Below are 25829 nucleotides of genomic sequence, written 5' to 3' on the forward strand. Positions count from 1 at the left end.
GGGCATTTTTTGGAGTTGCATGATGTTGCTTATTTACCCTCTATTAGGAGGAATTTGATTTCTGTATCTATTTTGGATAGACTAGGTTATAGTCTTCATTTTGGATCTGGAAAACTGACTTTGTATTGTGACTCTATGTTGGTTGGAAATGGAACTTTATGTGGAAACTTATATAAGCTTGATTTACATGATGTTGTTCATGTTACTTCTACTTCTTCTTGTTCTTCTTCTCTTAATGCTATTGTTGGGTCAAAACGTGCAAGATCAGATTTGAAATCTTCTATGCTTTGGCATAAACGTTTAGGCCATATTTCTAGAGATAGAATGGAGAGATTGGTGAAGGATGGTGTACTTCAGGATCTTGATTTCTCTGATTTCACTGCCTGTGTTGATTGTATAAAAGGAAAGTTGACTACCAAGGTTAGAAAGAGCAAGTCAGACAGGTGCACAGATGTATTGGACACTATTCATACTGATATTTGTGGGCCTTTTGTTCCACCTGCTATGGGTGGTTATAGATACTTTATCACCTTCATTGATGATTTTTCCCGGTATGGTCATGTTGAGCTCATTCATGAAAAATCTGAATCTTTGGATGCTTTTAAGATTTTCAAGACGAATGTTGAGCTTCAAAAGGGAAAGAAGGTTAAAATTGTCAACTCTGATAGAGATGGAGAGTATTATGGACATTATGATGAAACTGGGAGGAACCCCGGGCCTTTTGCCAAATACTTGCAGGAATGTGGTATTGATGCAAGATATACAATGCCAGGGACGCCCCAACATAATGGAATCGCTGAAAGGAGAAATCGCACACTTCTTGACATGGTGCGCTGTATGTTGATTCATTCTAGCTTGCCATAATTTTTATGGGGTGAGGCATTAAGAACTGCTGCTTATATCTTGAATCAAGTACCTAGTAAGTCTGTCCCAAAGACACCATATGAGTTGTGGTCGGGTAAGAAACCAAGCTTGCGTCATTTTCATGTTTGGGGTTGCAAAGCAGAAGTGAGGCCCTATAATCCACAGTCTAAGAAACTTGATCCGAAGACCATTAGTGGCTATTTTGTGGGCTACACCATTGGATCAAGGGGTTCCAAATTTTATTGCCCATCTCACACCACCAGGGTTATAGAATCAGATAGGGCTGTCTATTTTGAGGATGAATTTGGTTCAAGTCAAGGGTCAAGAGAAATTGTTTTCAGGGAAGAACGTATTTTTGTCCCCGTACCTGTCGCTTCCGCTCCTATTGATGACCCTGTGATTGAACAAATTCCGGCACAAACTCATGATGAACCTCAAAATCAAGAACAAGGTGAAAATCTTGATATTGGGGATGATGAAGCTATGATGAGAAGATCACAGAGAACCCGCAGATCTGCTATTCCTAATGACTACCTTGTCTATTTACAGGAACATGAGTTTGATGTCGGAGACACTTTTGAGCCAGTTACCTATCAAGAAGCTATTAATAGTCCTCAATCTGTGTTGTGGATGGATGCAATGAAAGATGAGTTAAATTCTATGTCACAAAATGAGGTTTGGGAGTTGGTTGAATTACCCAAAGGTTGCAGACCCATTGGATGCAAATGGGTGTATAAGATCAAACGTGACTCGAATGGGCAAGTGGAAAGGTATAAGGCTAGGCTTGTGGCTAAAGGCTATAGCCAGAGAGAAGGTATTGATTTCAAAGAAACATTTTCACCTGTTTCCACCAAAGATTCGTTGCGAATCATTATGGCTATAGTTGCTCATTTTGATCTAGAACTCAATCAAATGGATGTGAGGACTGCCTTCTTGAATGGAGATTTATTTGAAGATGTTTACATGACTCAACCTATTGGTTTTGAGAAGTCTGGCAAAGAACACATGGTTTGCAAGCTCAAAAAGTCAATCTATGGGCTTAAACAAGCATCAAGGCAGTGGTATCTCAAGTTCGATATGATTGTCACTGCAAATGGCTTCAAGGAGAATGTTGTAGATCAGTGTATATACATGAAGGTCAGTGGGAGCAGTTTCATTTTTCTAGTATTGTATGTCGACGACATCCTGCTTGCATCTAATAATTCTGATCTGTTGTCTGAGACAAAACAACTTTTGTTTAGCCATTTTGATATGAAGGATCTTGGTGAGGCTTCCTATGTGCTTGGGATTCAGATTTTTCGAGATAGGGCTAATGGTATTCTTCGTTTGTCTCAGAAGACTTACATTGATCGGATCTTGAAAAGATTCAATATGCATGCATGTTCTCCTGGGAAGGCACCGATAGTGAAGGGTGATAAGTTCTCAAAGGCCCAATGTCCACAAAATGATAAAGAGAGAGATGAAATGAAAGTCATTCCTTATGCGTCATTGGTTGGTAGCTTGATGTATGCTCAAGTATGCACACGCCCTGATATTGCTTTTGTTGTCGGTGTGTTGGGTAGATACTTGAGTGATCCTGGTCTTAGCCATTGGAAAGCGGCTAAGAAAGTCATGAGGTATCTTCAGGGTACAAAGGATCATATGTTGACTTATCGGCGAGCTGACACTCTTGATATAGTTGGGTTCAGTGACGCCGATTATGCAGGATGCGTGGATGATAAAAAGTCCACTTCAGGCTACATTTATATGATGGCTGGAGGAGCTGTTTCATGGAAAAGTGTCAAGCAGACACTCACAGCTTCTTCTACGATGGAGGCAGAATATATGGCGTGTTATGAGGCTACTTGTCAAGCAATATGGCTGCGAAATTTCATTTCAGCTTTGAATGTTGTAGACTCTATTTCGAGGCCGCTGAAATTGTATTGTGACAACTCCGCAGCAGTAGCTTTCTCTAAGAACACCCGGAGTACTTCTCGCTCAAAGCATATTGATATAAAGTACTATTTTGTTAAAGATAAAGTTGCTGAGTCCCTCATTTCTATTGAGTATACGCCTACCACTAGCATGTTGGCAGACCCACTAACGAAAGACTTACCCATATGTGTATTTTGCTGGAGCATGTTGCTCGAATGGGATTGTTAGGAGCCTAGCTTGTTGAGCTCAGTGGGAGTTTTGTTATTATGTATCAAACATGCTAGTATTTTGTATGTATTGCTTATAGCTTGTGTTTTGTTATGAACATGCATAATGATAAATGAAGTCACTTCTTATTGTTGCTGTTACGTATATATGTTTATATAAGTATATACTATTGTTCACCGAAGTGACAGGTACGAAAGGAGATGAATGCGCATAGTCTCAAATTAATGTACCACATGCATGTTTGGTTTAATGATTGTTATTGTTTTTGAATGTCTTCAAGATCGAATCATAAATAATATATGTATCCTATCGATATGATATTATATATGATTTATTAGACTGTCTTTTGTGATGGACAATATTATGGTGGTTTGATTATATTGTCAAAGTGGGAGAATGTTGGAGTTTTATATGGACTAATATAATTACAAACATAATTCCATTATCACAATCATTTTCTAGAGTGCCTACGAATAGTTAAAGACCATAATGGGATGGTTAATATTAATCTAATTGCAATTGAGGCACATGGTAGCACCCGAAAGACTATAGGTTGGCCCATTAAATCATAGTCCACCATATCTGATAATATAAGCCCAATATACCCCTTAGGGTAAGAAGGCATATGAGACATATATATTGAACATATATGTTGTTGGGAAACATACTATGGCATATGGTTTGGTAAGGGTTGCTCTCCATAAGATCTCTCTTGTATTGTTTTTCTAATATTGTTTTGTGTAGATCGTGAGAGATTCAAGGATGAACATTGGAGACTCAATGTCAGGTATGTTTCATCTATATGTATTCAATTCAATGCTCTAAATAAAATGCGTTCCTGGATTGTTGTATGAGCATGCTATATTGATTTGAATCTGATTTATGGATTTATGCTCATAATATTATTTTATATTTAACAATATTGTACTACGTAGTTGGTGGCACCTTATGATATTCACTCTTTATACTACTCTTCAGGTTGGTTACTAGTATAACAATGAAGTTGTGTCGCTAATAGCCAAACTATATGTAATAATGATTTGTGTATTGTTTATATTCATCGTATGTTTGATTCAAATATTATATAAGATGTGAATTAAAATAGTGATATGGGGAATGTAAATGTATAATAAAGTAGCGATATTATATAATGATTTGGTTAATACATTTATTTAAGGAAAGTTTTTATGAATGTGAGTAATAAAGGGGAATTCTATTATTTTATTACATCAAATGAAATTCGTTAGAAACAATAATAATTAATAGAAATTGGGTATATAAATTTTTCATTAACAAAGTTGATATTATTTACTATTCTTAGTATACATATGTAAACTCCCCTATTTACAATGTTAAAAAGTGTGTAGTTTACAAGGGTACCGAAAAATAGAAAGAGCTTGGGATTGTGTAAAGCAAGAGGGTTGGAGTCTATTGTTGTTTTCTAACTCGAAAATGCAAATTTACTTATGGTTGAGTTTTAATTTTTTTTTCTATTTTGAGTTTATGATTTAATATATATACAAATTTTTATGGGCATATTTGTATAATCAATAAAGTTGTTTGTGATATTCTATTGTGATAATGTGTACCTTATAAAGTGTGGAAGATTTTTTGTTTGACATAATTTGTATGCATACAAAGTGTTTGATATAATTACTCAATGACTTTTAAAGTGTTATTAATTCAGGAAACAAGTTCAACCCATTTGAAAAATATAATTTAAGTATGGTATAATACATCTTTTTTTTATAATGGGATAAATGCTGATAACACTATTGAAGTTCTTTGAACCTATAAAATTAATCTTGAAATGAATGTTAAGAAGAGCTAATGCAAGTTGATATGGTAACTAGTAGTTTTCACCAAAAATATTGACAGTATCAACTACTTTCGGGTGAAGTGTAGAATGTAGTTACACTTTTGAAGAAACCAATATCGTTTGTAGATGTAATTGTCAATTGAATTAGTTATATGTATAAATTAGTTATATATATCTTTTTGGTTTTGTATATAATGAAAATACTATATATATAACTTTGTTTTAAAAAAATTGAGTAATGCATTTTATATATTAATAGTGTCACATTAAGTTTTAACCATATAAACAATAATTGTTTTTTTATAATAATCCTAATCAATTAAAATAATGTAACTTTAATTTAAAATTAAAAAAATAGATGTGAGGGAACTATTATTTAATATTTAATCAATGAGCTAATTTTAAATTTTATTTAACTAAATTTATTGGTAAATTAAAATTTAATAACATATAAAATTTGTTAAAAAAATATTAAATTAAAATAGTTTTTAGATTCAACTCTATTTTGGTTGGATTATATTTTCATATTTTCTACCAATCACATATTCAACTTTTTAAAACTAAAAAACAATTTACAGATAATGAACCAATCACATTTTAAAAAACATGTTTTCAGACACTCAATCCAGATTTTCATTTCAGAATTCTATTTTTTGAAAAAACAGTTTTTCAATCACGAACCAATTAGACCCTAACCTTCTCATCCTATTTGTTTTCAACACACACTCTTTCCAAAATTGACACATCATCAAAGTTTTTACTAACATCAAATAAATTTAGCAAGTTAAAGAAAGAGAAAAAAAATCCACTAACCTTCATATCCTCACAATCTTTCATATTGATTTGCAGTTTCTAAAACATGTATTCCTACTCTGTAACCAATAGAGTTTATAGATGTGGGAGCTTAAAGATGAAGCTTTTTTTTTTCTTGGTATAAGCACCTTAAATGTGAAAAAGATGAAGCAAGTTAATTAGTATTCTTTAATTAAAAAAAAAACTTTTTATTCTTATTTTTTTATTGGAGCCCGACCACCCAAGTACATTATGTCTCTTTTTGAAATTTTATTGTATGCATGCAACTCCATTTTACTTACTGTAAATCTCAGATCGTCCTATAAATCAACAGTCATAAAATTGATCATCTTATATGATGATAAAATAAATGTCCCCAAATTAGAATTCTCCAAAATATATTTCTAAAATATTAACTCATTGATAAAATATAGATTTCAACTACTAATGTATGAACTTGTTTAGTCGGGCTTATGCTTTTGAATTTTCCCTAAGAAGCTATCGAGACTAAATCCTTCTCAAAGAACTTTGTAGAGAAAAAAATCAAAATATATTGAAAATCCAACTAAGATTAAACTTACTTTTGAAGCTTCATAAACCCAACCAATCGAGGACATATGTTACTTTAAAAAAAAAATAATAATAGAGAAATATAAAATTTATTATTTTAAAAAATAAATCTTCAATTTCTACTTGAGTGGTTAAAATGCATGTCACCCATTGAGTAATGATATTTATTTGTGACAAGTCATTCTAATTTTGTGGACCATCTTAAATAAATGTGTTTGATTTAAAAATCTTAATCACACAAGTGCTTGTAGTATTTTGATGCAAATTTTGTGTACAAATATCATTCTTGGTGAACTATTTATTACTTTTGTAAAAATTGAAGGTTGTGAAGATGCTAGCTAAGAGTCTACTTCCTCAAATAAAAGTAAATTGTTAGGTAAGAAAAATTAAATAAAGAAAAATTTTAATTTAAAAGAAAATGAAAAATAAAGAGAAATTTAAGTTAAAAAAATTGTACTTTCTTTTCAAAATATTACAACCTTATATTGATTTGTTTCTTTCCCATCAACCCACACAATTTCTTCCCCCCAAAAGCACCATACAATTACTTGGAAAAACACATAGAATAAATTCAAAAAGAATTATTTGGTGAACTTTTTTATTCATTTTTCTCACCAATTACCAAAATAAAAAACCCCATTTCATCTTTTTTTTTTTTAATTTTCTCTCTAATATTTTTCCCTTAATAGTAAACATTAAAAAAAAAAATTCTTTCCATTTACTGTCTCGTTCGTACACAAAATTGATCTTGGGGAGTGATGAAGGCACTTTACCAGACTGTTTCATTTCTATATTTCCTTTTATACCCTCCGTTCAAAACCAATATTCTTGTTAAAAGATCTGGTCAATGAGGGTAATATAGTAATTTCAATATTCTGGTTCACTCTCCCCTAGTGTGGGTGTGACCAGTGCGATTACTCAAGACTGCTCATGCAAAATAAACCATTTCTCGTTTTTCCCTCCCTCCCTCTCCTCTCTCACTTTCTCTCTCTAAAATATACTGAGAAAAACGGCAGCTGAAACCATCAAGGAGGCGGCCTTTTTTGGCCTCACGGTACGCCCATTCCTTCTCATAGCGGGAGAGAAAGGTATTTCGTTTTGTTTAACTTCGCTTGCTCAAACCCATTTTTGTTGTTCTTTTTTTTTTGGGATTTTATTAGGGTTTAAGAATTATGTTTTTGGACGACCGAGGGACTGGAAATTTTCGTCTGTAACGCTTTCCGTGTTTTGCATTTTCTTTCTTGGTGTTTGGTTGTCGAGAAAATGAAACTGAAACAATATTAATGAACGAAACCAGTGGTAAAATGGCTTTTGTTTTTGTTAATTAATTAATTTATTTTTGATTTTTAGCTTGGAGTTTTCTACTTAAATTTTGCGATTCTGAGGTTAAGGATTTTGGTACTGGGTTTATTGATTATTTTTTTTATTCTTCCATTTTTCAGTTTCATTTTCTCTGTAACCAAACAGAGATGTTGTTTCTTTATTCTCGCGCTGAATAGTTTTTTGTTTGCAGGGATTTGAAGTGGGGACATTGCATTTGCTCCCAGTTAACGTTTGAGGTAAATGTCGAATAAGAACTCTGCTAATTTTGCTCCTTTTTTCCTCTTTGCATGTTTCTTTTAGGCTTTGTTTAGAACTCTTATTAAAAAAGTTTGCGAGAGAAAAAATGTTTTCCCTAAAATTGTATTACATATATATATATATTTTTAATTTTTATTAATATATCTATAATTATTATAAATTTTAAAAAATTATATTAAATTTAACTCTCGTTTTTTTTTAAAAAATCTCTTGTTTTTTGTTTGAATCTAAACAAACGAAATGAAATTCTTTGCAATTTTTTTTCCCTACCTATAATCCAAATCCAAGTTCCAGACATAGGGTTAAGAGTTTTCAGATGAGAAAGATTAAGGGAAATTTAGTTAGTTATTTATTTTCTATCCAAACTTTGTCGATTAGTTTTTTTTAGGGGAACATAACACTTTTTATTAGAAAACACAATTATATATTAAGAACCAACTACAATGTACTAATTTGCAGTTAATGTTTTTTTCTTCTGTTAATTATATTATATGCTTTCTTTAAATTTATTTTACTGTGTTTTATTAGAGATGGAGGAAGCTGAGTTCTCAAATATTCCTGATGGAGAGATCATTGGTATCAAATTTAGTTTGGCAAGTCACCAGGAAATTGTGAGTCTAGAGCAATTTCGTTTACAAGTTTTATAATTTGGGAGCATTTTAATTGCATTTAGTTTATTATAGATCTTTGATTGTTCTAAAACTAAATCTTGATAGTGATATATATTTTTGCTGTAGTGTACAGCATCTGTTAGTGGGTCCTCTATTACCCATGCTAGTCAGCTTTCTAATCCCTACCTCGGCCTTCCACTCGAATTCGGAAGATGCGAATCGTGTGGCACTTCTGAAGCTGGAAATTGCGAAGGTGCAATCCTCATTCTTGTCTTTCTGACCTTCTGTTAGTAGAGAAGGTTTTAAAAGAATATAATGGTGTTGATAATTTTAGTTTGACATGTTTACCATTTCTTAATTAAAGAGAAAGTTCACACACATGTGACAGATGATTACATAGGATGTATAGCAAAAAGTATCTTAGTACATTATGTCTCGTTCAGGTCATTTTGGATATATCGAGTTACCAATAGCAATATATCATCCCAGCCATGTTAGCGAATTGAAGCGCATGTTGAGCTTGTTGTGCTTGAAGTGCTTAAAAGTGAAAAAGAACAAGGTAATATACAAATTAGTTTTCTCCATCTTTTGTGGGTTGATTGAATAATTTTTATTTTTCTTTCAGTATGTTGTTATTTGGGTGTTTCTTCTATATTATTGAATGTAAGATATATATATGTACACACACATATTTGATTACATGATTAAACTGTCGAGTAAAAATTTAATTTTGTGAAATGGCTGCCTTTCGTGTTATTGCTTTATTTGGATGCCGTAAAATCTGAACACATAGAAGGCAAGTGGCAAAAACTTTAGCGGATATAGGTTCATAAGTTTTACAAATGCATATATTGTAGAACTTATAGTACTCCAGTCACGAGCAGCTGGCCCAGGCTCTTTCATCTTATATAAACATGTAATTTTTGCAAATTTAACTGTTTACTGTTTCTGTGATTATATTATATATCCTTAATCTAATTGGGTTGATGCCTTACAGTCTCCTGTCAAGAATGTTGGTATTGCTGAGCAGTTACTAGGTTCATGTTGTCAGGTGCGTACAAATGGTTCAATTTACTTTTCTACTTGTTTTGAGAGTGACAATTGCTATAATTACCTGTTATAAACAGGTTTCAATGTGCAGTTTACTTTTCTACTTGTTTTGAGAGTTACAAATGCTATAAATACATGTTATAATTTATAAACAATTTTTAAAAGGTTCTTGGTTAATGCAGTATATTAGTTTTAATTTAAGGAAGAGTTATAACTTTATCATTCTTACTTTGCCTTATCATTTCATTAGTTTTATCTTACTCTCTCTCTCTTAAATCAACTAGTCTACAAATTTGTGTTGTGGAGTTTTCACTTAAACACTTTATCATGCATGTTCCTGATCTTAGGATGTCTTAATATTTTTTTATCTTTTTTTGAAAAAGAGACAAAGGTCACATGTCCACTAGTGACCTTCTCCCAAATGCATTGAGAGTCCTCACTTATGGTGGAGGAAAACCGTGGTTTCAGAAAAAACAAAACCAAAAACAGATAGAATAAAACATAAGAAAACACAAAACCAAACAGGGGCTCTACAAAAGCAAAAAAGTAGGAAGCAAAAGTGAAGCAAAGAGCATAACAAAGAAGCACTCCCAGACCAATTCAGCATAAGACACTATCCCAGTTTCTAGTAAGATCTAGGAATGAGATTCCAACAAAGTACTTAGAGTTATAGACCCAGGTAGCAATCCATATGAATAACTCCTTGATATGTTTAGACAATTTTTTTAAAAATTTTTTTTGGTATGTTACTTTTTCTGCTGAGGTATTTAGTTTTGATACTTTCTTCAAATGCTTTCTAACTGTATTTTCATCTTGAGCAGGAGGCCTCACAAGTTTCAGTCAGAGACATAAATAAAGATGGATATTGGTACTTGCAATTGAAGGTTCCATCTAAGAAAGGAGTTCCAGATGGGTTTTGGAAATTTTTAGAAAGATATGGTTATCGATATGGGGGTTCTCTTACTGAGGATCTTCCAAAACGTACTTTGCTTCCTGACGAGGTTTGTTCCAGTGCTAATATGCTATCTGTTTATCTTTGCTTTTATTATTCAGGTTATTTTTTTGTTCGCATGTTTATGTAGAGCGTTGAATTGTTATATATATATATATATTTATAGTTCACTTTTCATGTTTCCTTGTGTCTTTTTTTTTGGAGATGATGTTGGGTATGTGAGGGGCTTCCTCATTGATTCTGCTAATCTTGTCGCGGTTACATTTGGAATGTGACTGTTAGAAGCTGAGTTAGCTTTCGATTTAATAACTCAACTATGCCAAGCAAATTTCAGATTTTGATGATCCAGTCATTGGAGATTTGTTACTGTTTTAATAGAATTAGATATTTGGTTTTCCTTTGGATTTTGATAAGTGAGTTTTATGCATTTTTCTGTAGCAATGATATTGAATTGAAGAGCCTTAGTCTTCTGTAGTCTTTCATTTATACCCTAAGGACAGCTTATTTATATATAGTTTTCATAACATCATTTTTTGTATTCTCTTTATTTATATTTGATATAACTTCGTTTCTTATAAATATATAACATATGTATTTGTTGTCCACTTTATTTTCTCAATAACATTGACTTTGTTATCTTTTTTCTATTTTGAAGTAGAAAACTCTATCTTGCATACATGCTAATAAAAAAAAAGATATGATGCATTCTTTTTTAAGCGTAACAGTTTTTGACTTTCATGATTATGCTTGTGCTGGAGTGCAGCAGTGTTCTTTTAAATAATACCTTTTTTTCAATGTTTGTAATTACTAACAGGTACTGGAAATGCTCAAGAGACTTCCTGATGAAACAAGAAAGAAGCTTGTGAGCAAAGGTTTTTTCCCTCAATTTGGTTATATCCTCAAGTATTTACCTGTTCCACCAAACTGTTTGTCAGTACCGGAAATTTCTGATGGCATCACCATAATGTCAACGGTAAGCCAATTGCAATAGAACTAAATTGGCTTGCTGACTCTAATTGTAGTTTGACTTATTTCGTTACAGCTTTTAATAAACTTTTCATTCTCGTAAATTGTTCCTTTCTAGGATCCTTCAATGGTGATGCTAAAAAAGGTTCTAAAACAAGTGGAAATTATCAAAAGTTCAAGGACTTCACCAAACTTTGAATCTACTGAAGTTGAAGCCAATGAGTTGCAGTTAGCAGTTGATCAGTATCTTCAAGCTCGGGGTACTGTGAAGGCGTCTCGTGGTATTGATGAGCGATTTGGAGTCAACAAAGAAGCCAAGACATCTTCAACTAAAGTATGGCTGGAAAAGATGAGGACTTTGTTTATCAGAAAGGGTTCAGGCTTCTCCTCTAGGACAGTAATTACTGGTGATGCTTATAAAGGGGTCAACGAGGTTGGCATCCCTTATGATATTGCCAAAGGAATAACTTTCGAAGAGAAGGTTAATATTCACAACATTAGTTATTTACAGGATCTTGTAGATAATAACTTGTGCTTAACCTATATGGATGGTTCATCTAGATATTCCTTGAGGGAGGGATCTAAGGGACATACTTTTCTAAGAGCTGGTCAGGTTGTACATAGAAGGATAATGGATGGGGATATAGTTTTCATCAATCGGCCTCCTACAACACATAAGCACTCACTACAAGCACTTAAAGTATATGTTCATGATGATCATATAGTAAAGATAAATCCTCTTATATGTGGACCCTTGAGTGCTGATTTTGATGGTGATTGTATTCACTTGTTCTATCCTCAGTCTCTTGCAGCAAGAGCAGAAGTTGTGGAGCTCTTTTCATTAGAGAAGCAGCTTCTTAGCTCACATAGTGGCAACCTTATCTTGCAGTTGGCGAGTGACTCATTGTTGTCATTAAAGATGTTGTTTAAGACATATTTTATGGATAAAGTAGCAGCACAACAATTGGCCATGTTTTCTTCATCTTCTTTGCCACAACCTGCTTTTTGGAAGAAGGCTCCTTTCTTGGACCCGCATTGGACTGCATCGCAGGTGCTACAAACTGCTTTACCTGCTTCATTTGATTGCTCGGGGGAGAGATTCTTAGTTAAAGGAAGTGACATACTAATCTTGGATTTCAACAGAGATATCATCTCTTCAGACATCGGTGAAATTGTGACTTCTATTTTCTTTCAGAAAGGTTCTGAAGAGGTTCTAAAGTTCTTCAATTTTGTACAGCCTTTGCTGATGGAGAACATTTTTGGACACGGTTTCAGTGTGGGGTTGGAAGATTTTTCCATATCTCTGGAGGCCATTACAAATATCCAGAAGGATATTCAGGATATATCTCCTCTGCTATTCCACCTTAGATCAACATATAATGAGCTGGTGGAGTTACATTTGGAGAATGAAATTCGATCTATCAAAGCTTCGGTGACAAATTTTATTCTGAAATCATCCAGTTTGGGAAATTTGATTGACGCTAAGAGTGATTCTGCAATTACCAAAGCAGTTCAACAAATTGGGTTCCTAGGTGTGCAAATGTCTGACAGGGGAAAGTTCTACTCCAAGACTTTGTTCGAGGATGTTTCCTCTCTATATAATAGAATATATCCTGAAAACGTTGATTACCCGTCTGCAGAATTTGGCCTTATTAGAAGCTGTTTTTTCTATGGTTTAGATCCGTATGAAGAGATTGTCCATTCAATATCTACTAGAGAAGTACTTGTTCGGTCATCGAGAGGATTAACAGAACCGGGAACTTTGTTTAAGAATTTAATGGCTATTCTTCGAGATGTTGTCATCTGTTATGATGGCACAGTGAGGAATGTTTGTAATAACTCAATCATTCAATTTGAATATGGAACAAAGGCTCAAAATTTATATCCTGCTGGTGAACCTGTTGGTGTGTTAGCGGCAACTGCAATGTCAAATCCTGCATATAAGGCAGTTCTTGATTCCACTCCAAGTAGCAATTCCTCATGGGAGATGATGAAGGTAGTTGACTCGTTTTTGCTATGTTTGCGTTTTCAGCATGAGGTTAATTTGATTCTGTACTGTGCACACACAAATATTTATTATTTTCATTTTTTACTATGAATGAGCATGTTAGACCTCCAATATGTCCCGCCTATGCAAGAAAGAATAAGCGACAGGCTCAGGGTGGTGATTAGAAAAAAGAATTTTCTATCCCTGTTCTTGCCTGTTTTCTTCTGTCTTGCTGTGTCTTTTGATTTCTGGGAGCATTATTTGGCATGGGTGTTTGGTGTAACATCGGTATTCATATTTTCTTCTCAGGAAATACTGCTGTGTAAGGTCCTTTTTAGAAATGAACCTACTGATCGCCGTGTACTCTTGTATTTGAATGACTGTTATTGCGGGAGAAATTACTGCCAAGAAAATGCTGCTTATTTGGTGAAGAATCAACTGGGAAAAGTCAGCCTTAAAGATACTGCAGTGGAGTTCATGATTGAGTATGTTAGACATTTTCCTACACCTGGTTATTTTTTCTGTATGCTATATCCTATGCAGGTTTTTGTATATCTTCTACATATGGTTGTGTTCTCCATGTATAGATTCTTATACCTGTGATTGGATAACTTCATTTATATATTCTACTAGTCTACATAACTGTTGACTGTGTTTCAAGTCTGCATTTCAATTTACTGTTGTTATTGTAATTGTTATATATTGCCATATTATTATTGTTTTTTTTTTGTCAGTTTAATTTAGTTTCTATGGTTTTTTTTTGTTTCTCCAAGATAAGGAGTACTGCCAGATTTTTTGTTTTTGTTTTTTGTTTTAAAGAAACATCAACTTGTATTAGAAAATAATACAAGAGTAGAGTGAGTCAGAAACACTTGCATCATCAAATAAGGAAGGAATATCACAGAAAATACTGCCATTCCCTAACTAAATCGGAACGTAAAATTTCTTTAATCTCTTTACATCATATGACCATATGGCTATAATTTTGTTACATAAAACTCATCTTCTTCAATGTTCTTCTATTTCTTCCAAGCCATAAAGCTCACCATCTTGCCACCTTCCTCTAAAGCTGTCTTGCTTTACCACCTGTTATTTTAAAAGTCAGTAAATCTGTCCAGTGTTGTCGCACACATGAGACACACCATTACATTATGAATTCTCCAATCAAATTGAAACATAACTGCTAAGAGAACTTGCAATGCAGAAATAAATGGTTGACGATCTCCCCATCTTGCTTACAAAACACAATATCCTGGAGAAATGACTTGAAAAGTTTGTTTTTGTAATGCTTTATGTACGATGGGATGTCCAAAAGATAGCAACCAAACAAAAACTTTAAAATTTGGATGGAACTGGTCTCTTAACTTTTTGGCCAAAGGAATAATCTCAATAGAGTCATCTGAAATTAGCCTTTCAAAGGCTTGCTTACAGGAAAACACTTCTGTACTACCACCCAACTGTACTTGGTAAACCTGATTTTATACTCTGGAAAACTATTGTTATAGCAATTTTCTGGTCAATTTGGTTGGAGAGAAATAGCAGAATATTTTAGGATAATGAAGCTACAGTAGTCTGTATGGGATAAGATAAAGTTTCGGGTAGCATTTTGGGTTTATAATGTAAAAAAAGGCTAAAGGTGTATTGTTCTCTAATTTGTGTAGGGATTGGTTTTCATGTAAAATTCTGCTCTCTTTTTGTTCTAAGTTTGTATTATCTTAATAACATTCTCCTTGTACTACCTCCATTATAATACGAGTGTGGTTTTGTTTCCAAAAAATTAAATAAAATTATATATATATATATCATACTCTCTTATCTTCTTCATTGTATAATTCAAATGGTTCTGCTACCCAATCTACTTAGTGGCTCTCAACAGAAATTCTTTAACCAAAACATCAAACATCTTAATACTTCTTGTGTTGGAGTTTCTGTTGAATTTTGCTTTTACTCATTTTACCACGTTGAAGTCTCCCCCTAATCACAACTTATCCTCACATCTACTGCTTAAGCCTGAGAACTCATCTTAGAAGTTGTCTTGTCCCCTACAGCTACTTGGTCCACATACCCCTGTGAACCACCAATTTTTAAATTCAGCTTGTATCAAAACTGAAATAGTAAACTCACGCACCAATGAATCAATAATTTTAATCCTTCTTAGATCCAAAACATAATCACTCCTCCTGTTCTTCCCATAGACTGTAGGAATATCCATTCTTTAAATCTCTATTTATTTTATCTTTATTTTTTGAAAAAGAAACTTCTTTGTATTAATGAGAAAAGAATACAAAGAAAAAAGATCCAAAAAGATCTCATAGAGCCAACAAAAAACTGTACAAAACAAATAAAAATAAAAATAAAATTAACATAAACTAAGACATATTTTGTACAGAAAACTTCCCCATTCTCTACTAAGATCTAGGAATGAAAGATCCTCGAAGTCTTTTTCTTTATAAATCCAAGTTGCAACCCAGAGTTTGACTTTCTCCCATAGATCCTCTGCTGAAGCCTGTTTGCCCTCAAAGATTCTGCAATTTCTTTCAAGCCAAACCACCCATAAGATGGCTAGAATGGTTGCTGGCCACAGCTTTGACATCCTCCTGCCCCCTATCAATTTACTCTGAATCATTTGAGTAAAAGAATGAGGCAAACACCACTGAATGCCAAATTCCACAAACAATTTCGACCACAGCTGCTGAATTAATGCACACTCCATAAATAAATGAGTAACAGTCTCCCCATCTGCCTTACAACACACGCAAGCCGGGAGATAAAACTTGATTAGGTTGTCTCTGATACCTATCTTCTCTTTTTTTCTTTTAAACCTTTTTGTATCACTAGAATGTCTGGCTAAGACATTGGAATTCTATTTTGTGAACTTCTTGTTATTGTTGTTTTTTGCCCCCTTGCGCTGGTAGTAAAATTGTATTTTAATCTTTGATCAATAATACAAGTAGATTTGTTGTTGTTTTTTTTTTTTTTTTTTTAAAATTCTGGATTTAACTAGCACACCACCTCTTTTATGGCCCTTTTTTTTGGAGAAGTTACTTCCTTTAACATTCTGTGAGACAAGCTTCATAGCACTGTGCTTCCCTTTGCCAATTTTTCCCTTATCATAATTGACATTTCATCAGGATGTCTCAGTTCAACCCTCTAATTGTCTGTAATTCTTATATTTTTTCATTCTATAAGAACTTCTTGCTGCTGTGGTACAGTGTATTCTTTTTCTATAATATCTATTTGGTGTGTAGATTAGATATTTTGATACATGGATATTTTATTTGACTTCTGGCTGTTAGCTATCTTGTCCTAAGTCTAATTTCTTTGATTCACAGATATAGGAGCCAGGCTTATCCCTCTGGTGGGTTTGAAATGAATGCAGGTCTAGTTGGCCATGTTCATCTCAATGAGGTTGGACCTCTTCCTTCCCCTCAAATATTATAAATTTTAACAACTCTTTGAACTTGTATAAAAAAAGAGACTGTTTACTAACTGGTGCTGTATTAAACAGATGATGTTGAAAAAGATGAACATTGGTGTCAATGAAATACTTGAAAAATGCCAAGATAATATTAATTCTTTTCGGAGGAAGAAAGTTCGTAAACATTTAAAGACAGCATTATTATCTGTCAGGTAAGTCGTGACTATTTTATTTATCTTTGGTGTTTACCATATGTACCTGGATGGGTGTTTATTATTATGATTTGTGTATGGACTCTGTGAAGTTTGTAGAATTTATATTATTTTTTATGTGAAAAAGAATAAGGCAATATGCATATTGCTTGCCTAGTGGAATCCAGGGTTTGATATGATACTTTTCTTTTGCTTGGTATTTTTGTTAGTTGTACGGAACAGCTTGTTCCAAGTCATTCAATGTTTTGTTTATTTATTTATTTCTTCTATTTCACTGGTAAATGAATATGTATTATTGCAGTCAGCTTTTGAGATTTGAGATAACAATCAATAAGAACATCTTACTTCTGTTAAATGATACTTTCTTAATCAGTAGCCGTTCTTCTTCTGTACACATAAACAGTGTCCACTAAAAGGGGCAACATAGCATCAATAATCAACAATCCTTTTGTTACTGTGTTCTTGTTGCTCTCCTCTAGTTTAAATCCACACAGGGAAAAAAATGGCTATTATGTAACCCTAGCTTTATCGTTTTGAACTGTCAACTTATATGATCTGATTCTGTGCTTGCTCCCTTGCAGTGAATGTTGCTCTTTCCATAAGTCTTCAGTTGAAACGTCTCAAGTCCCGTGCTTATTAATTTCCTTAAAGGAAGATATGAGTCTTAGTCTAGAGGAATCTTCACAGATTCTTGCTGACTCTATTTGTCCATTTCTTTTGGAAACAGTTATCAAAGGTAACTTGAATACTCTTTTAAAGTATGCTTTTCATTTTTATTAGTTTAATGTTATTTTTCTTGCTCATTTTACCAATGTTGTGGATTGTTAATAACTTATACTCACTAGCGCATGCAACTTGACTAATATTGAAAATAACTTTGCCTATTTATAGATCAATCCTAAATCAACTAGGAATTTAACTCTAGACACATAAAATTTAATAATACTTTAATTACACAATATAGGATAAAACCTAATTTCAATTCTAGAATATAGCATTTGAAGATGATATTACATGTAATTTTCTTTCTACTTTTAATTATAGAAAGTCTCATTTCTTACATAAAAAATGTAGAATATAGATAGATATTTTGCACTTAGCTGATTTGACATCGATTATTTTTGTGTCTTTCATTCTTTTAATACTTGATAATTATCCCAAATTCGAACTTTATTTTCCTTTTACAAATAATTAGATTTTATGTTCCCCCCTCCCACCTATATAGATGAATATGTATATTCTTTGTCATGCTTCTTTTCAGTAAAGTAGTCTTAACATGTAGCAGTGTTGTGTAATCACCTTTGCCTGTTAAGGTTCTGAAAGTTAAAAATACTCACTTTGGAAAACGGTTGAATTTGGGCCTCTGTTTATCAAAATTCAACTTGCTATTTTTAGTTTTATTTTTATGAAACCTGTACAACTTTGAAAGTGAAAGTTAGAGTACACATCTCTCTGTGTATCTAAGAAGTTCCTTGGACTTTGAAAGTTAGTACTCCATGTTGGAGAAATAGGACAGATTTGAGCCTCTCATAAATTGTTTTGAGTCCTAATGTTTTTATTTTGAGCCTTGAGAGGATGCTCTATAACCTTGAAAGCCAGAACTGCTTTAGAACATGGGTTCAATGTAGAGCTCTTATTGAAACGAAGAACATGCCAACATTCCAATTTTATTAAATAGATGGAAGTTTGGGTACAAAGCCAGGATATTTTTGTTAATTTTAGGTATTTGTTCATGTATGTAATACACGTGGACTGAAAAATACATACCCCACAAATATGACTAACTTTTGACTTGAATGATGAATTAAGGATATTGCTGAATCTTCTCTCTCCATTCTCTGTTTATTCTATCCCTTGTTCTCTCTACTTCTCAGTCATCAACAGTAGAATATACAGAGCTGTCCATCAGTAAAATACTCCTAATATAAAAAGAGAAAAGTATGAAAAACTTTGATGATCCCTCCACTTAACAAGATAGCCATTTTTTTTTTGTTGATCATTTGCAGATGTGATTGACGATTTTATTTGCTCCTATCCAATAATTTTTTTAACTGATCCCTTAGATGTTATATTCATTGTTTTTATTGTTGTGCAATGAATCATTAGTTTAATGCTGCTGCTGACATTGGGGAATTGGCTCTGTGTGCTTCAACGTGAATAGACAGAATTATATAATAACTTGACTTGATTTTTGTTATTTTTTTAAATTCATCTAGATGCCTTGGAACTTGCCATGTGAGTATAAAACTACTGCCCTATGATCATCAGATGATTTATCCCATATCAAATCGCCATGTTATTCTCCCTTGTTATTTATGAGAATTCTATATATAGCATGACATTTTTTAGATTTAAAGTTTCTGTTATCTTTAAACTTTCATGTCTTTCAAGTTTCTTGCTGCCTGCAACCTTTGAGGTCCTATCTAAGTTTCTGAGTCCTAGAAGTTTATAAATCACCACATTTGGATGGTCATTTATTTTGCTTCTTATGAACAAGCATTTGATGTTTAGGGATCTATCAAATGTACAGGTGACTCACGGATTTGCTCAGCGAATATAACCTGGATTAGTCCTGATGCAACAACTTGGATAAGACATCCGCGAAATTCTCGGAGAAGGGGTGAATTGGCTCTGGATGTTGTTTTGGAGAAGTCAGCAGTCAAGCAAAGTGGTGATGCATGGAGGATAGTCCTTGACTCATGCCTCCCTGTACTCCATTTGATAGATACCAAGCGATCCATCCCATATGGAATTAAACAAATCCAGAAATTGCTGGGAATTTCTTGTGCTTTTGATCAAGCAGTTCAGGTAATCTTTTGAAGTTTCTTCATTATCTAGTTTCCATCTATCTTTAGTAGACATTTTCCTCTTGGTGAAATATTTCCCAATAAAAAGTATACCCAGTGGGGGAATGTTTTTAACATTTTTCTGTATCTGTTGTTACATGCTTCTCCTTCCCATATACATATATATATTTTATCTTAATTTTTTTGTCCTTGCTGAACCTAACAATATTTGGTAAATTTTCTTTTAATCGACCTTTGTTTTGCAACCCTGTAAAATTATGAAGTTATTTATTTATTCTATATAAACAAATTTCCCTCAACGTTTTCATTAATTCTTAGTTGTAGCATTTCCTTTTTCATGCTCGCTAAAAGGTTTCTGAAAAGGGGTTCGAAAATGGTGGGCTAAATAGTTTACTTATTTTTTGCTGCAACTTTGGTTTCTTTTGTTGTTCTTTTGATTTACAAATACCATCTTTGTATCCTATTAAAAGAAGATAGGCAAATCTTGACCGGCTGTAGATAAGGTGGTTTCCTGTCCCAGTTACAATATTATTGCTTTATTTGCAGCGCCTTTCGACATCAGTATCAAAGGTGAGTAAGGGTGTTCTCAAGGAGCATCTCATCCTCTTGGCTAACAGTATGACATGTCCTGGAAATTTGATTGGCTTCAATTCTGGTGGCTACAAGGCACTGTCTCGATCATTGAATATCCAAGTCCCATTTACTGAAGCTACACTAACCGTAAGAAGTTGAAATTGCTTGTCAAATTCATTGAAGGAAACATAGTAGTAGCACTTTGAGTTCTTAACTGATATGAATGTAAATTTCTTATCATTTCACATTTTTGTCTCTTATTGTTGTAGACACCAAAAAGATGCTTTGAGCGTGCTGCTGAAAAATGTCATACTGATTCGTTGACAAGCATTGTTGCATCATGTTCGTGGGCAAAGCATGTTGCTGTTGGGACTGGCTCAAGGTTTGATATCCTCTGGGACACAAGAGAGGTATTTCATAATTTATTGCATTAGTGTCTCAAGCTTTTATGCTATTTTTGTTGGCTTTAAAAATTATCATTCTATTATTTTCTATTCTGTTCCAGATGGGATTTAATCAAGAGGAGACAAAAAATGTATACGACTTTCTTGATGTTGTGGGTGCTGCATGTGGTAAAGAATCTACTACTGCGTGTCTCGGTGAAGAAATTGAGGAGATTATACTCGAAGATGATGCTGAAGTTTGTGCATCTCCTGAGCTTGATGCCAACTCTGACAAGCCATTCTTTGAAGATGTTGAGGAATTTCGAGATATTCCAGACAACAATTTACTTGATGATTCTGATGATTGGGGTTTCAAATCTACTCAGGAAACCAATGGAGGATGGGACAAGGTTTCATCTGGTAAAGAAGATGGCTCCAATAGTGGGTGGAATTCCAAGTCATCTGGAAAGAATGCTGCAACAGAATCCGCATGGGGTGCCAGCAATTCAGCCTGGGACAATGTTTCATCAATTCCAGTGAGGGACGAAACTGCTTCAGAAGATGACCACTCCAATAGTGGGTGGAATTCCAAGTCATCTGGAAAGAATGCTGCAACAGAATCCGCATGGGGTGCCAGCAATTCAGCCTGGGACAATGTTTCATCAATTCCAGTGAGGGACGAAACTGCTTCAGAAGATGACCACTCCAAATCTAGTGGGTGGGGTGCAAAGTCTTCTGGAATGAAAACAGCAGAATCTGCATGGGGAACCAATACAACTAGAGTTGAAGTTGGTTCAGAAGACCATCGCTCTAAATCTAGTGGATGGAATGATGCCAGGTCTTCTGGAATGAAGACAACGGAAAAAGCTGGGTCTGGATGGAACAAAGAAAAATTTGAGAATGAAGATGTCCCAGCCGAATCTAGTGGATGGAATGATAGCGGGTCATCTGGAATGAAGACAACGGAAAAAGCTTGGTCTGGATGGAACAAAGAAAAATCTGAGAATGAAGATGTCCCAGTCGAATCTAGTGGCTGGAATGCTAACTCTCTTGGAACGAATACAACAATGAAATCTGCGTGGGGAATCGATAAAGCAAAGGTTGAAGTTGTGCCAGAAGATGACCAATCTGGATGGAATGCTTGGTCTTCTGGGACAAAGACAACAGAAAATGCTTGGTCAGGAGGGAACGAACAAAAATTTGAGAGTGAAGATACCCCTTCTACAAAACCCAATGACAGCGGTTGGGATTCTTCACCAGCAGAACTTCCTGTTAATAACGAATGGGGGAAGCAGATATCTACAGAAACTTCTCAGGGCATGGAGTTTAATCAATCAGCAAGTTCAGATGCTTGGCTGTCACCGAGGGTTGGAGGAGGCAGTGGTGAAAAACAACCTAATCAATGGGGAAAGCAAGGCGGGGAATCATTCAAGAAAAGCGGCTCTGGGGGTTGGGGTTCAGATGAAGGATGGAAGATTAAGAAGAATCGTCCTAGTAAATTACCCTGGGGTAATGAAAATTCTAGCTCGACTGGGCTATATACTGCAACGAGACAACGACTAGATCTTTTCACATCTGAGGAACAAGATGCCCTCTCCCTTGTGGAACCAATCATGCATTCCATTAGAAGAATCATGCATAAGCTCGGGTACAATTCTAACAGACTCTAAAAGTGTATAATAGTTCATCTTATTAATTTGAAATTGTTGCTATATTACAGGAGCAAGAAACTAAGGTTTTATCAACTTTCCTTGCTCATATTTGGGATGATTGTTTCCCACACCCAGGACATAGGGAGCTTTAGGGATAGGGATCAAGAGCTGGGGAGTGAGAATTTAAATTTTTTGATTTTGGAAAATCTGAATAGTTGGCTGCTAATACAGAACCATTTTATGCTTAGTTTAATTGACTGTTAATACACCTTTCTAGTGAATTGACACAAGAATATATCCATTTTCCCTAATATTCAACATGTTTCTTTGCTAAGATATTTTTGTTTGGGAAGCTGCCAATCTTTGAGTATTATATGTTTCTTTTTTCTTAAATTCCGATTTGCATTAATTTATTTTGACTTTATTTTGCACAGGTACAATGATGGAGAGCCATTGCCACCCGAAGATCAGGCATATATAATCGACAATGTCTTTAGTCATCACCCAGATAAAGACACCAAAATGGGTTGCGGGATTGATTATGTCATGGTATGTACTAATTTTCTCCCAAATAAATTCTGTTTGTAATATATTTTTTCCTTTTTCCTTGACAGAGAGAATAGCATACTTAATTAGAATGCTCTTGAATATATTTGTGTAGTATAAAATGAATGTAATCTAGGTGTAAGATTTTTCTTGTTTAGAATTAAAGAAAATGATACTTGATTGGTTGCTTGTTTTGAAAAATGTTGGTAACTTAAATTAAAAAAGACATGTGAACTCCTTGGTAAAATTTGAAAAGAATGTTTTATTGTTTCTTCCTTTTCTCTCTATTTTATCCATATAAAATCAACTAACCCATCAAATATTTGAAAGCATATAATTTTAGTTTCTAATCAACATTTTTCAAAACATAAAATTTCAAAATTATTAATTTTAAATTGGAAATCAACCAGCCCGTAATAAATGAAAATGCTATTGCAGGTCAACAAGCATAGCAGTTTCCAGGACACCAGGTGCTTTTATACTGTCTTAACTGATGGACATAAAGAAGATTTTTCCTACCGGAAATGCCTTGAAAACTTAGTCAAGTGCAAGTATCCGGACATCGCAGAAGCTTTCATTGGAAAGTATTTTCGAAAATCTGGAGGGAACCGGGAGCGGCACTCCACCCCTGAACAGCACTCTACCCCAGAACAGTTTTCTACCCCGGAACAGAACTCTGCCTCAGAACTGTTTTCTACCCCGGAGCAGAACCCTACCCAAGAACTACAGCAAGATGAGGTTGAGAAGGCACAGTAGGCGCCGCCAAAAGCTCCCTATTTTTTGGTTTTTTCTAATGTCTTGAGGATGTTCTTTCACTCTCTTCAGTTTGTAAATACACCAGATATTTTGCTGTCTGCTTTTTTGAGCTGTATATAGTGGCAGACGGCTGTGTAATTATCAGCTCCGGTTTACTGTTTTTCTTTGGGGTTTACTGTTTTTCTTAAACCCTGAATCTGGAGAGAAGAAGCTTAGGCTCTCTTCTGCTGTTTAATTGGAACTTGAACCCAGTAAATTAGTAGGGAAAAGAAGAAGAGAGAATAGAATGATTTTTTTTTCTGAGCATCCCATTAATTGTTTAATTTGTCATACAAGTGACAAAATGTGTATTTGCTGCTAGGTTTAAGTGATGACGTTTGGAACAACTTCTGAAGCTTGATGATCTTTGGGTTCTTGTATGTTATTTATCTGTGACTGGACTGGAGTGAGGAGTTTGTTGCCCTTGTTCTCTCAATTTTCATGATATATGTATAGCTTGTATGTATATTAGGGTTAACTTTTCATGTTCACCTTTAGTGCAATTTGACATTTACCAAAATGGGCTTGAGGAACACTGTTTATTAGTTAACAATTATTCTATTTAATTTGGTTTGTTAATCTTCTATTTGTCAAATTAACATTTAACTTTATTCCATTGTTTGTAAACTTATAATTAATTAGTTTATCATTATGATAAATGATTCTTTGACAAAACATTTAAAATATGTTTTTTTTTTAATTTATTTTATGTTTGGTTAAATAGCATTTGTGGTGTATGACTTAGGTCCTCTATTTTTTTGTTGTTGTTATATTTTATTAAATAAAATGTAATTACTTTATTTTATAAGTCCTAAATTATAAGGGTAAAATAAAAAAAATTAAATAGCACTTATTTTTTTTTCTTTATACTCACAATTAATTAATTATTACTAAATATATTATTTTGGTAAATTAACCTAAATATTATCATCAAATTTAAAAAAAAATAATACAAATTTATTTTCTATTATACCTCTAAAATATTTACCACATCACTTATATATTAATTAGTTTATTATTTTTAATAATTTTTTTATATAATTCAAATTTTAAAAGTATGAAATTTATTATCTATAACCTAATTTTTTTTTATTACACACGTTTCTATTTGAACTTTGCATAAATTGTTAAAATTATCTACACCTTTATAATTTATTTCTTAAAATATTTTAGGTGTGGAATTTTTTTTAAATAATTCATGAGGAGTTTAAACATAAATGCGTATAGTAAAAAAAATTATGGTACAGATAATACATGCTTCTAAAATTTAAAATGCATACACGTTTTTATTATAAATAATAAACTAATTAATATATAAGTGATATATTAAATATTTTAGAAGTATAATAGACAATAATTTTTTTTATTATTTCTTAATATTTGAAGAGAATATTTAGGTCAATTTATCAAAATAATATATTTGGTGATAATTTTAGGATTTTTTTCCCCGAACTATAACTTATACATTATTGTGCCCTTTAATTTTTTCAAGTCGTTAAAAGATGCCCCATAACTATTCATAATTGTAACGCCCTAAACTCCAGAGACCGTTACGGTGTGCCTTGTAAATAGTGCTAAACTCGCTAATCGAGTCATTTGGCCAAAATCGTGTACTAAGTATTGTTAACCGAGATTTTCGGTAACTATATTAATAAATATTATTTAAGGGTAATTGTAATGAAAGTAGAAGATTAACACGGGGTTTTTACGTGGTTGGGGCGTTAACTAGCCTTAGTCCACGAGTCTGTAGTATTAGAGCTTGAAAAACCTTTTTTAATGGAGTTTCTCTCTGTATTTTGACAGAGTAACTGTATCTTAGTTGAGGAGAGATCCCTTTTGTAGTGTTCTATGGCCTGTATTTATAGGCTTATGGGAACACTGGGTTTGGGCCGGGTATGACCCGGGCCCATCAGAGACACGGGTATTCTTGGCCTTTCTAGTGGAAGCCCAATACAAAAGATACAACATACATGAATTCCAGATCAGCTAAGGCCCAATACATTGGCTCAAGAACTATATCTCGTCCGACAAAACGACGCTTTTGGTCTGGACACTTCGAGTTACGAGGCAGATTCAGGAGACAAGACCAGTCAGAGTACTTGGCAGCGC

The 25829-nt window shown here is 33.6% G+C and overlaps 1 protein-coding gene across 2 annotated transcripts; it reads left to right on the forward strand.

Moving 5' to 3' along the window:
- The first annotated feature begins 7117 nt into the window (after positions 1-7117).
- LOC133798724 (DNA-directed RNA polymerase V subunit 1) lies at positions 7118-24186 on the forward strand. 2 transcript variants are annotated; one of them, XM_062237176.1, is made up of 19 exons: positions 7118-7275; positions 7701-7746; positions 8297-8379; positions 8506-8632; positions 8823-8938; positions 9377-9430; positions 10251-10430; positions 11196-11354; positions 11466-13343; positions 13644-13819; positions 16667-16742; positions 16843-16964; positions 17546-17700; positions 19495-19772; positions 20318-20491; positions 20614-20754; positions 20850-22375; positions 22814-22928; positions 23364-24186. In XM_062237176.1, exons 3-19 carry the CDS (start codon positions 8299-8301, stop codon positions 23679-23681), a joined length of 5676 nt encoding a protein of 1891 aa, XP_062093160.1. In that variant the 5' UTR covers positions 7118-7275; positions 7701-7746; positions 8297-8298; the 3' UTR covers positions 23682-24186. The 2 variants fall into 2 exon arrangements, with proteins under 2 accessions (XP_062093160.1, XP_062093162.1); XM_062237178.1 differs by having other exon boundaries at positions 7126-7241; positions 7630-7746.
- The last annotated feature ends 1643 nt before the right edge of the window (positions 24187-25829 follow it).

The sequence above is a fragment of the Humulus lupulus genome, chromosome 8, assembly GCF_963169125.1.
Source record: "Humulus lupulus chromosome 8, drHumLupu1.1, whole genome shotgun sequence".
NCBI lineage: Eukaryota > Viridiplantae > Streptophyta > Magnoliopsida > Rosales > Cannabaceae > Humulus > Humulus lupulus.